The 16,700-nt window shown below is 37.6% G+C and overlaps 1 protein-coding gene across 5 annotated transcripts in view; it reads right to left on the bottom strand.

The window, feature by feature from the left end:
- Window positions 1-790: 790 nt before the first annotated feature.
- Window positions 791-16,700, bottom strand: part of HIVEP1 (HIVEP zinc finger 1) — a 73,953-nt gene continuing 58,043 nt past the window's right edge. For all 5 annotated transcript variants that reach the window (XM_087961302.1, XM_087961300.1, XM_087961303.1 and 2 more), the window contains 5 exons: window positions 16,389-16,516; window positions 15,343-15,518; window positions 13,877-13,978; window positions 4,843-5,360; window positions 791-2,557 (listed from right to left, as the gene is read on the bottom strand). In XM_087961302.1, the coding sequence (XP_087817428.1) occupies window positions 1,385-2,557; window positions 4,843-5,360; window positions 13,877-13,978; window positions 15,343-15,518; window positions 16,389-16,516 (2,097 nt within the window). In that variant the 3' untranslated portion in view covers window positions 791-1,384. The remainder of the gene's footprint in view (window positions 2,558-4,842; window positions 5,361-13,876; window positions 13,979-15,342; window positions 15,519-16,388; window positions 16,517-16,700) is intronic.

Here is a 16,700-nt window from a genome sequence, read left to right as displayed (position 1 = left end):
TTCCATGGACTGGGGGGAGGGGCATGGTTTTGTGTGCTGTCTGGATCCCATGCCTGCGAAGATGGGGCTTCTGCATTCACATGTACGGACTGGTTACTGGCAGGCCACGGACCAGTGCTGGTTCATAGCTTGGGGGTTGGGGACCCCTGCTTTAAAACCTTCACCATAGGCAAAACAGCTCCAGAACAAGTATAACTTAAACCTATAACATAAATGAACAGTTACTCTAGCAATTAAATCTTAACTTGGTTAAAAATGGAAACAACAGAAGTACCTTTTTTTCAATATTACATTTGCATAAAACAAGGCTTTATGCTTGCTTTTCATTAAAAATAAAAAGTAGCCTGAAGGGTTTACCATTGTCACAACTTTAGGTAACTATATTTATTTTTGTGAGTCTAACTTTAATAAAGCAGTCAAACTTAACAAGAAATAGCATGAGCCTTCCTTCGTTTGTTTGTTTTTTCCTTTTAATAAAGGACTTTAACCAAAAAAAAAGTTGGTTTTTTTTTTTGAGAATATAAAAAAAATCTATTGAAACAAACAAACAAAAAAAAACACCACTCCGCATTCTGGAAGTTCTCTTTACAATACTGCTAAACAAAGAAATAGATCACTTTCCCAGTAACTCTTCTAAGAAACTAATTGGATAGGATAGAGAGGAACAAGGGAGAAGTTATTAGCAATGTATTTACAATTTTAATGTTTTTATCATTATCATCATCATCACAGAACAGAGTTGTTTTTTCTTGTTGGTTCATTTAGAAAGAGGTACAACTTAAGCCAGTAGTAAAGTCAGTAAACAAAAATTTTACTGAAATAGTTCAATAACACAGATATGGGATTTTTGTTTTAAGTGTAAAGCTAATGTCATACATGAGAAAAATGGACAGATTTTTCCCCTCCCCCCGACTAATATGGGTACAATAAATATGGAGTTGTACATAACTGAATCTGTACATACAAACTTCGCCCCACAGCCATAAAAATCTACATTTAACAGTGCAACATATAATTTAATCATTTCATTTGACATAAGATTTTTTTTTTACTTACGAAACAAAAGTAACTACTCAGGTTTAATGTACATATAATATATAATTTTGACAATCTGTACAGTTTTCTAAACATAAAACACAAAAAAGGCACAATTGTCTATACAACATGTACAAAAAAAATGGCCGGAGCTGACAAGAAACAACAATTATTGGTCAAGAGTTCATGATTGCACGAAGATTAGTAATGAGTTTGTGTCAGAAAATATGTGCTTTAAGTAAAAGGGAGGTTTGCAAAGAAACCTAGTAAGTGTTACTTTAAAAAAAACATACATACAAAACAAAACACCCGTAACCCCACACACAACCCAACATGAAACCAAAACACCCTAGGTTGCAATTACTAGTCTGTCCTCATCATCACTGCTGCCATCGCTCAAGTCGACCTTTGGCAGCCTTTTTGGCCGATGGAATTCTTTATCCTGAGGGACCATCTGATGTCCGGGGGAACTGGATAAAATGTCTGAATTCACTTTTGCAGGAGGCTCCGACCCAGAAGACTGTCCCACCCGAACAGCACTAATATTGCACTTTGGTTTTTTGGGACTCTCCAAGTCAGAACTTTCAGAGTCCGGATTATCCGGGATATCACGCCGTCGATAGTCCCTTGCAGGGCCCGTATCCAATCGATTTTCGATGCTGTACCGCTTGTCGGCCGGTGCCTTCTGAGAAGATGGAGCACTGCCAATCTGAGCTGGGTCCGGAGTAGCTAAGCTTCCAGAACCCTGGTCTTGGAACGTTTCACAAGTGTTGTTTCTGGAGGCTGGTGGTTCTACAATCCCCTGATCCTCTGTAGTCTTAGGGCTCACCGGAGGAGCTAAAGTTGGCAGTGCTATGTTTAATATTTGCAGGCCCGGAATGTGTGCCTGAGGACTAGAGGTGCGCTGAGAGGAAGGGTTTGCAGTCAATACTTGTAACCCTACGGCATTGAGCGTTAATCCCGAATGGTGTAACTGTGGTGCTAGGCCGGTGCCAGCCAGGCCTAAGATATTCACCGTTTCCATGCTCAGGGATGGAAGAGGCTGCAGGGCTGGTGCACTCAGACTCTGGATGCTTGGCACATTAATTTGGCCTATCGGGATACAGGGAACCATGCTGTTCACTTCTGCTATACCCAGGTGATTTGCAGTGCCGGAGACTGCACAGGCTGGATTGCCAAGAGCACTTGTAGTTCTGTGGATCACGCTGACAGCAGGAATGGTGAGCTGCACTGGCCCAGCTGGAATGGGTAGAAAAGTAGAGTAGGTGGCTAAGCCAGCAGGTACCACGTGGATCCCCCCCACTGGAACCACTCCATAGGGACTCTTGGTTTGTTGTTGAGAATGCAAGGGGAGGTGGCTGAACAGATGAGTCTGGGGAGGTCCTAATTTCATGGTTTGTTGGTGTTCTCCATGCTTTTGCTCTTGCGTCTCTGCAAAAGGGGATGCCACTGAAGAAACAGCCATTGTAGTTTGTGTACTCTGGTCTATGGGTACAGAAGGAAGTCTAACAGAAGCTGTGCTCTGCACAAGAAAAGAGAAAGCATGAGAAAAGCGGTTACGGTAATAATACTGAAATATGCATCTTAGGCTGAAATGCATACAATTTGATCCAGTTGTGAGACCTAAGTTTCAGTTCTTCAATGTTTTAGACCAGGGGTGTCCAACCTTGGCAACTTTAAGACTTGTGGACTTCAACTCCCAGAATTCCACAAGTCTTAAAGTTGCCAAGGTTGGACACCCCTGTTTTAGACTAAAAACAAGGGTGGAGCTCCTGGTCATTTGATTTCAAATTAATTTTGAGAATCCCAAAATATCCTCTCCTGTTTCTACAATTGATACATGACTGAACTCTATTCAAAGCTCTCAATATTCAAAATTCTTAGTGAAAAAGTTACATTAACCAGGACGTATTATTTTTCTGAAGAATTATCCAGGCAATATGGCCTTGTAGGTGGTATTAAAAATAATCTTATGATATTTCCAATGGTACCAGTGACAACCTGTGTCAAGATTGTAGCACTGTTCAGGCATTCAGAAACCAAAACAACCACAACATGAGCACTTCAATTAAATCTTCTCTGCTGAGGTAATTTAAATGAAGTTGGTTTCTCTACAGGCAACTGCACATCCAAGGTAGAAAGTGCCATGGAATTGAGCAGAAGAACCGCCCAATGATATCCAAACTGAAAATAAACATTTTAATGTTAAAATCAGTCTAAATAGGGCTCAGAAAATAATTTAAACAATAATAATACCAATGACAACATTTCTATTAAATTTAGAGGTGACCCGACTTCAGAATAACTCTGGGCAGCTTAATTTAACAAAAATAGAAAACGATATGAAAATGTTCATCTATGTCCAGGCAGGCCACACTCCATGAACATAACTGAAGGTCCTCTACGACCACCGCTACCCCTAAGGCCTTGAAGAACAGCCCAAGTTATAAAACATCATCAGGGTGGGAACTACATAGATCTCTTGAGAAATTTCATTCAAAGAGTGTAGCACCACAACAGTGAGGGCAAGTTTCCTGGATCCCAATGGATGACATTGTTTAATTGAGGGGATTTGGAATTCACCAATTCTGGCTGATGGATAAAATCTGTCTGAGAAATAAATTGCCTCTGTGCCATGAAGGATATATTAAAGGTGATAACATTGAATTGTATACAAATATAGGATATGGCCTTGTTTTAAAGCATCTTGCTAAAAATGGACAATAGCAACCAGCTGACAGATTTATTTTTTGTATTCACAGTCAGAAGAAGGCTTCTTAAGGAGGACCTCCAAGATTTGTTATCTTGAAGAGGGCAGCAAAACACATGTCTAGGTCAGTTGAGTGAGTTAATCTCTTTCAAAATGCTGTTAAATTCCAAAATGGATGAAAGTCAAGAAATACTGGTTGACAATTCATCCAACATAGTGGCCAGATCCTCAGTTCACAATAACCAAATCTGATGTAAAGCCAGACTAGAAAGCATTCCAGAAAACTAAATGTGGAAGTTTGCTATTATTAATACTGCCACAAAATAAGTAAAATAATGAACTTCTGTAATTCTAATTACAGTACCATGACTCTTATATCAAATGTTTTTCAGTTCTTTCTGAAAACCAGGGAACCAAATGGGCTTAGCCTGCAGCGTTTGGCAAATACGTCTTTAGTCCTCTTCTGTACATCGTTTCATGGTTAGACTAAAGTTTAGACGTAAATAGCAGTGATGCTCAAAGTACTTGGAATATTTCAGATTGGTTTTAATTGATGCACTACTTTGCAGAATCGATTTCTGCTTTAAACTGTAACAGAAATGAGGACACACAGACACAATCAACTATTTTCCCCAATTCAAAATCATTCACATCCAGCTAGTAGAATATAGCAAGTCCAGAATGTGATATGCATCTAAGTCCACAGCTGGGCTACACAAAAACAACTTTAATGTGAATATTGAAACTAGGATTCTTCAATCCTACATTTTCAAATTCCTCAATTAGGTTGGGCGGAAAAACTGGAAACATCTGATGAGTATTACTCGGTAACTTCCATTCTCTTCAATTCAGCCATTAGAGTATGGATGCAAATTATATCAGTGTAACATTTTCAAAAATAAAACCGATACATTTCATTGTACGAAAGATTCACAACACACAATCTGATTTTCCAATTTTGTAGTGATTCATTTTTTGTAGATTCCCAGATCAGCATGGTTAATATCTATGTCCATTGAAAGCATAATAATAGCACTGCCTACTTCCCCTGCAATAAATTCTGGGATTATTTTTTTTTAAAAAACCTTTGCTCTCACCTTCAAAGTTGCTGTAGTACTAATAGAAGGAGTGGTGCTTCTTAAGACTTCTTTTGTACCTGGGAAATCCACATACATTTGATGGCAGGGTGACGGATGAAATGTTTCTGAAGACACAGCAGGCTCTGTGCTGGTTGCTCTGTCTTGCACGCTTTCCTTCTTTGCTTCTCTGGAAATAGCTGCTACTGGTGGCCCTGAGTTCCTGCAGTCCAACTGCACTGTACTAAGTACTGTCATTTTTGTGAGAAGTGCTTTTGGCAGGCCATCCACAGAGTCTGTGTGAACCCCAGCAAAACAGTCCAAAACCCTGCTTTCTTCATCAGCGCTTGAAACCTCGTGAGAAGCATTTCTTGAGGGGTGATGCTGCGGACTGGCTGAAACAGAGGGAGTAGCAGACAAAACTGATTCCGCTTGGCTGTCTTCATCATCATCTTCATTATCATTGTCTTCATCTTCCGGCCCATCTGAATCCTCTGGATCAAATCCAGATGGTTCATAACTTAGGCGTTGCTTTTCACCTGTGAAAGAGAACAAAATTAAATTCCCACCTAACAGTCCAGCAGTTCAGAGGAGATTCTTTGCATTGCATTTACTTTCCTTTTCTGAACATTAACTTCATCCAAGTAAATGGAAATATATGCAAAAATCCATATGAAACCTCCCTCCCCCACCCCCCACCCTAGCCGAAAAATAGCATATTTGGAATGAAGGACTTTAGAGTGGTTGATTCCATAACTGGCAGAAAGTGGAAGAAGCATTCAGACTGGTGTTTTTTAAATAAAGGGGAATATTTTGATATGCAAGATATCCCCCTCAGATACATCACATTTCAGTTTTAATCAACTAACCATATGTAGGGTCACTAAGACATTACTAAGATTTAATAAAACCCTATGAAAGCGAAGTTAATGCAGTGTAACAGATGGATAGCAACCGTCTTTTAAACACTTTTCAGAGGGATAACCATGGTAGTCTTTTTCAGTGCAGAAAGCTCATGTTATTTTTAATAATCCAGCAAACTGATTCCTTCATTGGCTTTTTTCTTATTTATTTGATTTTTTTACTCTACTTTTTCATTCAAGGATCATGGTTTATTTATTGAATCCAATAAGTTCTTCCACTGCCCAAACATAATTCCATTTGCTAATACTGCTATTCTTGAAAATCTTATTCAATTTTACCTCAATTTTTAAAGCTGGTTTTTCATTAGAGTTGGAGGCTTAGGTTCAGGCCTTGGGTTAAATGAATATGAGAGGAAGAGGGGTGTTTATGGACTAAAGTAAAAATCTGTGATATATGCACATTTTTCATAGCAGCTGTCTATCAATCCTACTGACATAGAATACAGATAGGTCATTCTAGTTTAAGAGATCATGACACTCTATATATTTTTCAAGGTAAAAGGTGAAAACAGGCTCTTTTGAATTTAAAATAATATAAAGATTCATATAAAATAAGTGCTTCTTCTTTCTTACTTATACACTGCCTTTAACCTATTAGCTTGAGGAGGGTAACTCTCTTAACTTATGAGGCTATTTGGCTGACAGAAAGAATGACTGAACCAAAATCACCAAGTAAATTATATGGTCAAGTTGAGATTTGAACTCTGTTTAGGAAGTCTTCAGTTACCAGAATTTCCATCCCTAAATGATGTAGTTGCAAAGGGCAATAATGTAACCACATTGCTTAGCGGTGGCAATCCTGATTGCTGTTGTAACCCCAGGACTACATGGAGCATTAAGCAAAGACTTCACGTGACCTCAATGAGGACAAGGGCAGAAGTCCCAGAAAATCAGGCTGTGGGGGAGAATATAGCCAGACAGGGGGTTGCTGCAGAGTTGTCCAGAGCTTGGGCTGTTGGGCAGGTGCTATGGAGGGGGAGGGAGTACCACAGACATTTGCTACAGTGAGGGGAAGAGGGGTGAAAAAATGGTGGGAGCAACTTCTGACTTCTTGCTGACTTCTCCATTGATTTTGGAAAGCTGGCAGGAAACAATAGAAACTGCAATCACATGACTGCAGCTTGCTGTAATATCATAACCATGAACTAGGCACCAAGTGCCCAGACTTCGATAACAGCCAGAACTCTGAGGATCAGTTCTAGGTCCTCCTCATTCAGCAAACACAATAAAATATCTCTTTTTGTTGTTTATATTTCCAATGAAGTGCCTTTATACATTCAAGACAATTTCTCTGGTGACATATGCATTTTATAAAAATTCTCTTTAAGATTATAATGTAGTGTAAATTTTAATCCTTTCTGCCATATATTTCCCTATTGTTGCACTGTATGTTATAATAAAAACTTTTAGCCCACTTTATCATACTATCTTTCATTTCTTCTACTTTGATTTCAAATCTCAATAAAAGTTTATATATTTTAGCAATTCCACATTCACCATTTGTACACAATTTTATTTCAAGCTCAGTTTTACAATGCTCAAAAGCATACTCTTTTGTTTACTTTAAATCTTTCTAATAACTATAAATAAGAAAACCATTAGCAATTACTATATTTTTTGCACTATAAGACACACCTGACCATAAAGTGCACTTAAGTTTAGAGGAGGAAAACAGGAAAAAAAATATTAGATAGGTGTCCTCTCATGTGCCAGCTCTGCCTATTGATTCCTGCACTGCGGAAAAGAGACAGAAGAGGCAGGCAATTACAAAGGCAGAAGAGGTAGGGTTCAGCATTGTAAAAAGACCCCCCCCCCCGCTGTGGCCTGACTGCTATTCACCAAAGGACCGGCACCAACATTTCCACCCACTTTGTGGGGGGAATGTGTCTTATGGAGCAAAAAATACAGTATATTCCTCTGCCACCAATTGTTCTTTTGATTTTATTTTGTATTCTGATTGACCAAATTCCACTATCTCACAAAAATTAGCCATTTATGTTTGCCTATTATTTCTGAATCAGAGATCATAACCTTAGAACTACATGTAATAAACAATGCTATTGTTAAATTCACAGTGATCAACCTGGGAGAAAAAGTATAGATTCCAAACAACTGAGGAACTGCTGTTGATTGCTCTCAAATTCATTCTGAAACTCTGAATCATATGAATTGTTATAGTGATTAATACAAACATTTAACAATACAAATAATCAAGAAACAGTTGCTTTTGAGAATAAAAATTATTCCCTCTATATGCTCCAGTACTGAGTAATGCTTACTTTGCTAAAATGTTATTAGTAAGGTCTGAAGTAAGGTCTAATATGGTTAGGGTCTTCCCTTTTCCCTAATAAAATACTTCTTAGGAGCTTCACTAAAAAGTTTTTTAATGCCATCCACACTAACTTTAAATATTAGAGTTGATGAAAATGATAAATGTTGAAGAAATGATATAGCAATAGCACTTAGATTTATATACCCCTTCATAGGGCTAAACAGTTTACAGAATTAGCATATTGCCCCCAACAATCTGGCTCCTCATTTTACTGACCTCAGAACGAGGGAAGGCTGAGTCAACCTTGAGCCTAGTGAGATTTGAACTGCCAAATTGCCAGTAGCCGGCAGTCAGCAGAAATACCCTGCAGTACTGCATTCTAATCAGTGCACCACCATGGCTCATTCAATATAATATTGAATAAGATAATTGTTCTTTCTGTACTGTACTTAATGTTTTTCTACTTCAACCAAGTTATTTGCATTGTGATTTAATTACTATTAAATTTAAAAAGTATTTATGAATCATTGAAGATTTAAACTCTCAAGGAAATTTTATCTATAAAATTTCTATAGCCATATTTGTTAAAATATGGCTATTATTTAAACTAACAATGAATCTATGTAAAGATCCAAATATTTTATTTTCTTTATGCGTAAAATACCATATGCATAACACATTCATTAACTTATCACTTATGGTAGTGAAAAAAACCACTTTCCTTATGGGACATAAAGCTATAAACGAAGTATAGTAATGCCAAATTTAAATAAATGTAAATATAGAAATATAAAACATTATGATGGAAAGGTTTTCATATAGACCATATTAAGTTTTCATAATGAAAATCCCTTTCTGTGTAGAAAAGATGTTTTACATAAATTTGTATCTATCACACTTTTAGTTTTACATATTTCCTTGCTTAAATTTTAAACGTCTGAAAATTTGAATTATAATTATATCTGTTTTGTTTTTATTCTTTCTTTCTAATACTGACATCCACTGGAAAAACTCATATTGAAGCAATTTAAAAGCATCAAAGATTTAAAATTTATCCTGAAATAATACTGCCTACTGGCTGTCAAACTCTTTTTTTAAAGTAGTTTAAAGTATTATTCAAATAGTTTTCTACTGTTGAAGGGGCTCTTGTCATCAACCAAAACTAGAAAATATATAGATTTTACCACATAAATAAATATCTTGGTGGGAAACTGTTTGGTAAATTGTGCTGCAATCTTCTGCAGAAATTAAATATTAATCTTTGCTAGTATTCACTAATATATTTGTATTAATTAAAATTTTGGAGAAGAGTCACCTTTTAAACATTTCTGAAGTTCAGATCGACACTTTAAGAATTGTGAGTGACCTGAAACTAGTCCTGGATATACTTTTATAGAAATTCCATGGAATTCAACAAAAACCTCTTCCAAACAAATGAATTTGGGATTGGGCATTTGTTATCTAAATGGAATGTGCAATGAAAGCTTGGGCAAGCACTGTGGAAAACGATACACCTAAATTGTACTATATCACTTTGAATGGTTCACCTGGCCTGACAGCTTAGCTCAGAAGCCAGCATTCCAAACATATTAACCTTATATTTTGGGTGGGAAGAACATTCTTTAGATCAGGAGATGAAAGACGGAAGGGTGATTGGGAACATAAAAGGGAAACTAAGTGGTATTTACTAATACCCAAATGATAGCGAATCTGAAACCAGAAAACATCACAAAATCACACAATTTACTAATCCTGCTGTTTTAAATCTTCCCAATCGTTAATCAGCAAGTCTCATAAAACCAAATTGAAACTATATGACAACTATGATGGAAAGTTCACAAATTCTTGTTGACCAACAATAGCTTTTCTAAAAAAAAAAAAAAAATACATTCTAGTTCCTCCTTTCACTCAAAAACTGTCCAATCTCAAAAGTTATTCTTCTGCTTTAAAATACAGGAAAACCAAATAAGAAACATTTAAGGATGGAGAATAGCTAATAGAGTGGCTTGAATTTCTATCTGAGCATTAACCTTAATGTTTTTTTGTTATTTCTTATGAAACAGATAACAAATAATGAAAAAAGACTAGGAAAAATAATCAATATATTTAACAGAATTTTAAATGCTTTCATGATAATTTAAAGCAGTGGTCCCCAACCTTTTTTGTGCCAGGGACCAGTTTCAAGCACAAACACTTTTTCAAGGACCGGGGTGGGTGGGTGGGAAGAATCCGAGTTTGGTGGTTTGCCTGCAGACGTTTCATTACCTGATTAGGTAACATCTGATGTTGTTACCTAGTCGGGTAATAAAACGTCTGCCAGCAAACCACCAAGTTCAGGGAGCGCCTCGGCCCTGCCTCCCTCAGGTGTCTCCCTCCCTCCCTTAGGTGTCTGCCTCGTTCCTCTCTCAGTCGCTCTCTCGCTGCTCCACCAGCCCAGGAAGAAACTGCTTCAAAGAAGCCGGGGGGGTGGCTTTTCCTGTCGCCGCAGCTCCTCCGAAGCGCCTGTTTACCCCCACCCCGCCCGCTGACGCGCGGTTCAATCCACAGTGCTCCGTTCTGCCTGCCTGCCTTCGTTTCGGAGCAGCTTCGGCTGATAAAAAGAGGCGAATAGTTATTATTCTCACCAGAAACGAAGGCAGGCAGGCAGGCAGGCAGAACGGGGCACTGAATTGAACTGCGGGCGGGCGGGGTGGGGGTAAATGGGTGCTTCGGAGGAGCTGCGGCGACAGGAAAAGCCCACCCCCGGCTTCTTTGAAGCAGTTTCTTCCTGGGCTGGTGGAGCAGCAGAGAGCGACTGAGAGAGGAACGAGGTGGGAGGAAACCGAAGCCGCTGAGCCAGAGAGCAGGACAGGCTTCGGTTGCTTCCTCCCTCCCCTTCTTTCATTTGTGTCCTTGATCCCTGATCCCAGCAGCATTCACCGAAGGCGAAGAAAGCCGCCATTTTTTTATTTATTTTTCTTTGCGGCCCGGTACAGAGTGCTCCACGGACCGGGACCGGTCCGCGGCCCGGTGGTTGAGGACCCCTGATTTAAAGTGTAATTATGTTCACTACAGTGCAGGCTGCAATCTAAAAACCAGTCTGTTGGCTGCAGATATAAAACCAAAAACCCACTCCTTGGGATAATATAGGTAAGCACTACTTATAACTTAGAATCTCATTGGCCAGATTGAGACCATCATGCTCTGTTGTCATGCCTATCAATTTTCTAAAATATTTGTAGCATTTTAGCTCATGAACTTGAGAAGGTTCAGGGTTTGTATCTAGAACAGAAATATAAATTTGAAATTGCACTTTTCTTAATGTATTCAGATAGTCCTCAAATTTCTGTCATATGTCATGATGGTAATCAGTCGAAGAACCCACAGGGCCACCTTAATTTTTGCAATGGTTGTTAAGCAAATGCTGTGGTTGAAAGTGAAACCATTGTCTGGAATGATCATTTTTTTGCCAGAAACCAGAAATAAAAGATGATTTCCAGCAAAAAAAGTTGTAAATTGCTGTCACATGACCGTGAGATGCTAGAAATGGCTGTAAATGTGTGTCAGTTACTAAGTGTCCAAATGTGACTACGTTTGGGGTGGGGGAGATGTCAGAAATTCAAACCTGGCTATAAGTACCTTTTTGCAGATCCATTGTAACTTTGAATGGTTGCTAAGCAACTGATCATAAGTCAAGGACTACCTATATCCAAAAACTATCCTTAGATATTCTGGGAGGAGGGTCACCACACAAATACACAGCACATATTTTACTAAATAGAATGCTGTCTGGTTTTCAAAGATTGAAAAACTTTAAAGGTTCAAAACCATTCAAAACTTTTAATTACTTATAGTATTTCAACCTAGTGATACTGGATAGAGAACAACACCTAAAATATAAAATAGAGCAAAGATTAAATTGGCTTATTATTGCATCTTTGAATGTCCAAAATAATGGAAAGGAAGAGATAAGGTAGAATTCATTATTTCTGTAATAATGGCTTGAGCCTTTTCACTCGCATTGCACTCGTTTCAGAAGCACCAAGGCGCTTCTGGGTTGGAAGGATCAGCTGATAACATCACTGTTGCCTGGGGGACCCCCGGTTGGGGCTGCTTTCATGTCCCCGGCAGGAGCTGAAACAAAGGCCAGGAGCAGACATCCCACAGCACCACTTGGGTCTCAAACGCGGCCTTGTTAACCTCCAAGCCAGCATCCCATGATCCTGCCTTTTCACTGATTTTGGGATTTCTCAGTTTGATAGGTAGCATTTTGAATGTGAGTGTTCTCAGTTGTTATTTCTGCTACTTTTAATTTCTATGCTTTTTATTGTTTTTTTCCTCTGGTTTTAATTGCCCTAGAGTCATGTTTATGAGATGGGTAGCCATCTCAATTTATTAAATAAATAAAAAATAAAACTTAAGCTCTAGGTTTGCCGCCATTTACTGATAGTTTATTCTTTTCCAGTGAATCACAATTCTGTCATCTCCTTATTAGGTCATTTTGCAGAATGCATAAACTAAGCCTTCATGTTTGCTGGTAGATTTTGGACAATGGGTACATCTTTCTGAGATAAATTAACATATTCAGATCTAAATATTTGATATTTACCTACCAAAGTGCAGTATTTTCATATTCTACATAATAACTTTCCCCAGCCGGATATCTTTTCCCTAATTGTCAAACTGTATAACCTGTGGAATTTTATGAGTTGAAGACCAGTTGAAGAGTACCAGGTTGGCAAAGTTGTTGTAGAGGAATGACCAACAGAGAATTGCTGTAACTGAATATAAAGGAATAGCATACAAGAATTTTTTAAACCCAGTGCTATCCATATATACTGAATTACATCCACCATTAAATATTAGAATTTATAGCCTAATACATTGGGGGTGGGGTATCCAAATTAGGAAATTTTGCTTTAGATCCTAATCTAATCCATGAGTTCTATTTAAACAATAATCTCCCCTTTTGAATCCCTATTTATAAATTTTTCTGTTTTATTTATTGGATTTATGTGCCATCCATCTTGTTCGAATACAATTCTGGGGTAGTTTATAAACATTTATATGGATCCTCTTTTGCTCCTAATTGAATACATTATATACCTTAGTGGATAAAAGTATCCTGTATCTCAGGGGTCCCCAACCGCCGGTCCGCGGACCGGTACCGGGCCGCGGAACAACCCTTACCGGGCCGCTGGTTGCTGGGCGCCGCCATCTTTTTGGTAAAAGCGCTTCTGGTGAGCTTTTCCGGGTAGAAAGCTCACCGGAAGCGCTGTTTCGTCATAAAAGATGGTGGCGCCAGCGCTCGTGAGCTTTTCCGGGTAGAAAGCCATTTCTACCCGAAAAGCTCACCAGAAGCGCTAGCCGCCATCTTTTATGACGAACAGCGCCCGGTGACGCCACCGGAAGCGCCTTTCGTCATAAAAGATGGCGGCGCCCAGTTGACGCCGGTACCGGGCCGCGGCGCCCAGCTGATGTCGGAACCGGGCCGCGGCGTCGAAAAGGTTGGGGATCCCTGCTGTATCTAATATGCTCTATTCTCTGACTCAAATTAGGATCTCAAAATAGAAATTTCAATCTTATTGTTTAGATCAGTCAGAATTAAATTGGATTTAATTCATTCAAGTTGGATTAAATGGAGGCTTGTGAATTTTCAAAACTCTTTTTGCGATGTTATTACTTAAAGAAATTTGGTGAGTAAATTAAATTTCTGAAGTGTACCATTTGAGATGCACCTGAACTCTAAATGAATTGGCTGTGCAATGTATTGAAATGCTTCTTCCATGAAAGCAGCTGAATAGGAGGCCTGAGCAGAGAAGGGGAAATGTCACAACCCTCAATATACAATTGAAAATTTAAGAGTTATGAAAACCTTTACCATAGTCTTCTAGATCTTGGTCATCTATTAATCCCACGGAGACTCCCAAATCCATACACTTCTTGCTATGCGCTTTGGACTTCATATGTTTTGTCAAATTTCCTAAAATAAAAAAACAAAAAACAAAACCAATAATGTGCTGTTTTACTTTTAAAGTTGAATGCACAGCAGCACAGGATCATGACCATAAACATGCCAGTTGTCACATATATGAGGTATGATGCTATGGTTTGTGATAGCTTTATAATAAATTATACAGACTTATAGGAAGTCAATAAATTACTTTTGCTCTCAAGGATTTTAACATCATTTTTGATACTCTTACCTAGACTAAGCAAAATAAGGTTTATAAATATAACTGGTTAAAAAGGCAATGGCTAACTATTTCTACACTGTTGTTAAAAAAACTATATCTATCTGTGAAGACACCAGGAGTTGAACCTGATTTGAAGGAGACTTTAAAGGAAAGTAAGCCAGACTGTTGTTGATTTTCTAAAATTTGCTGTTTTATTGATATTTTTTGCAGGGCTTCTTATACCGGACAATGATTAGATTTATTTAAAATTGTAAGAAGCCTTGACATAATTAAAAGAACCAATTTTATAATATCATGCAATCGTTTTTCTTCTATAGTTTCATAAAATGTGAACTTATATTTGCATTTCCTTTAATCAAAATAAGCAATAAAGTAAACCAGTTTGTTAATGTTAAATGCTATGAGGGAGCAGAATTACACAAAAGCTCTGGTTGTGAATGTCATCTCACTTTCATATAATTTACAAAAAGGTTAATTTCTTTTTTAACCATCTAGACTGATGGTGCAACAAATAGACACCAGCATGCCGCTAACACACAGTGCTAATTATTTGTTCAAAGATAATGATTTGGTATTTTGGGCAAATGTTTTCAAAATATTCTTACATTTTACATCCTTGACTACAGTAATTCCTTATAAAAAGCAGGAGAAATAGTAGCTTACCCAAATCAACACAATTATATTTTTTTAATACTGAGCCAAGCCTGAATTAATTGCAAGAATAAAAATTACAAAATCAATACCGTTGCAGGGTATGTCTGCCTGACAAATGGCTGTATGACCAAATATATACAGGGTGTGTTCTCAAAAGGGGCAGATTCTTCTGTACCCAAAATTCCTCTTGGGTGTTTTGGCATGCAAGGAAAGTCTTATTCATACTTAAGTAAGACATAGACATGACCCATTATAAATCATTTTAAAGTTCTCATAGCTTTATAATAACTTTCCAAATCTTGAAGCAACAGTTTTAAAAATGGCAAAAATCTCTATAATCTCTATAGTTTGTCATTTATAAAGTCTATATAATTTACAGAAAGCTACCTTGATCATGTATTAATTTAAATCTGACATGTCAAGCAAAAAAGTATCTGCTAAAGCATCCTAGGGATGGAGGGGACCCAAAGCAATGATCCATGAACAACTGAACTACCTTTAGTCTTGAAGGAAAAATTGCAATAATTGCAATGATATGGACGGACATCTGTATGCGTGCGAATATGTTTCTTCAACATACTGGGCTTTTTACAGCGTATCCCACATTCTTCACATATATATTTTCCTCTTCCTCTCCCGCGAACATAGACATATTCTTCATTTGATTTATATCTAGTTTAAATGGGACAGAAAATATTCTAATGTGAGCAATAGTATTATGGGAATAAATGTCAGGCATGGAATCTGGAAAACACTTGAAATAGAAATTAGCTCATCAACTCTGATGTTGCAATGTTTTAAAAGTTCATTTTTTAAAAAATACAATTTGAAAATGTGAGAACAGCAGTCCAGCACTACAGTCTGGTTTAAAAAAAAAAAAGGAAAATGATAAATTTGGAGTGCCAGGAAACATCCTAGAGCAGTGTTTTGCAAACTTGGCAACTGATATGTGTGTATATGAACTCCTAGAATTCCCCAATCAGATTTCCCACACACCTAAAAGTTGCCAAAAGTACTGTCCTAGTTTACTGAAGAGAAAGCACAGTGGGGTGTTTTGCTTAAAGTTCTATATGTATTTGTATTTGTGTGTGTGTTCTTGAAAATCACAGTGTATTTTAAATGAAATCGTTTGTTTTGGGGCAACATGTGATTTTGAACACTGGAATGTGACTTCTCTAATGCCCAGTTATGGTTTTGTGCTCTGGAGTTAGCCCTTTTATTTTACTTTTCACCAAGCTACACTTTCTTTAAACTCATAAATTTTCTTTCCCGAAAATTCATGTTTTGTGACTTGATGCACCCATAACGATTCTGAGAAATAGCATAATATATTCAGACTGTCAAATGTTTCTACTTGGCTTCAAAAGACTCAGGTGCCTGTTATTTTCTACCCAAAAGCTGTTAAACAAATTTGCTAGAAGTTGTGCTAAAAGAATCAATAATGCAATTCTATGTCACAAAAACAGAGGGTGAAATAATCAGATTTCAGTTCAAAATAATCAATAAAAATTACAGCACTTTTAGGAAAAAAGAACCACTCACCCTCCATCAAATATTTTAACTCTTCTTGGCTCATTTTTGGCTATGTTCTCAATATCTTGATCAGTACTTAGTTCAGAGTTTTCTTTATTGCTGAATTTCTTTGCTGCCTTTTGTTTAACTAATGCCTGCTGAGATAAATGTAAATCAACTCTTACAAGTTTAACTAGCAGATTAGTAGCATTTGTTAATATAGAAATCAAACCTACACCTCAGGCAAAATTATTCTATAAGTAGGGTACAATCCAAGCCATGTGTGCATCTAATATTAACCAATTCAGTATGCATGTATACGTTACAAATCAGTTCCTTTTA

The sequence above is a fragment of the Notechis scutatus genome, chromosome 3 (assembly GCF_049901735.1).
Source record: "Notechis scutatus isolate UNSWTSFEM ecotype Mainland chromosome 3, rNotScu1.2, whole genome shotgun sequence".
NCBI classification, from domain to species: Eukaryota; Metazoa; Chordata; class Lepidosauria; order Squamata; family Elapidae; genus Notechis; species Notechis scutatus.
Note: the sequence above shows the minus strand (reverse complement) of the source record. Positions and strands in the feature narration are given on the sequence as shown.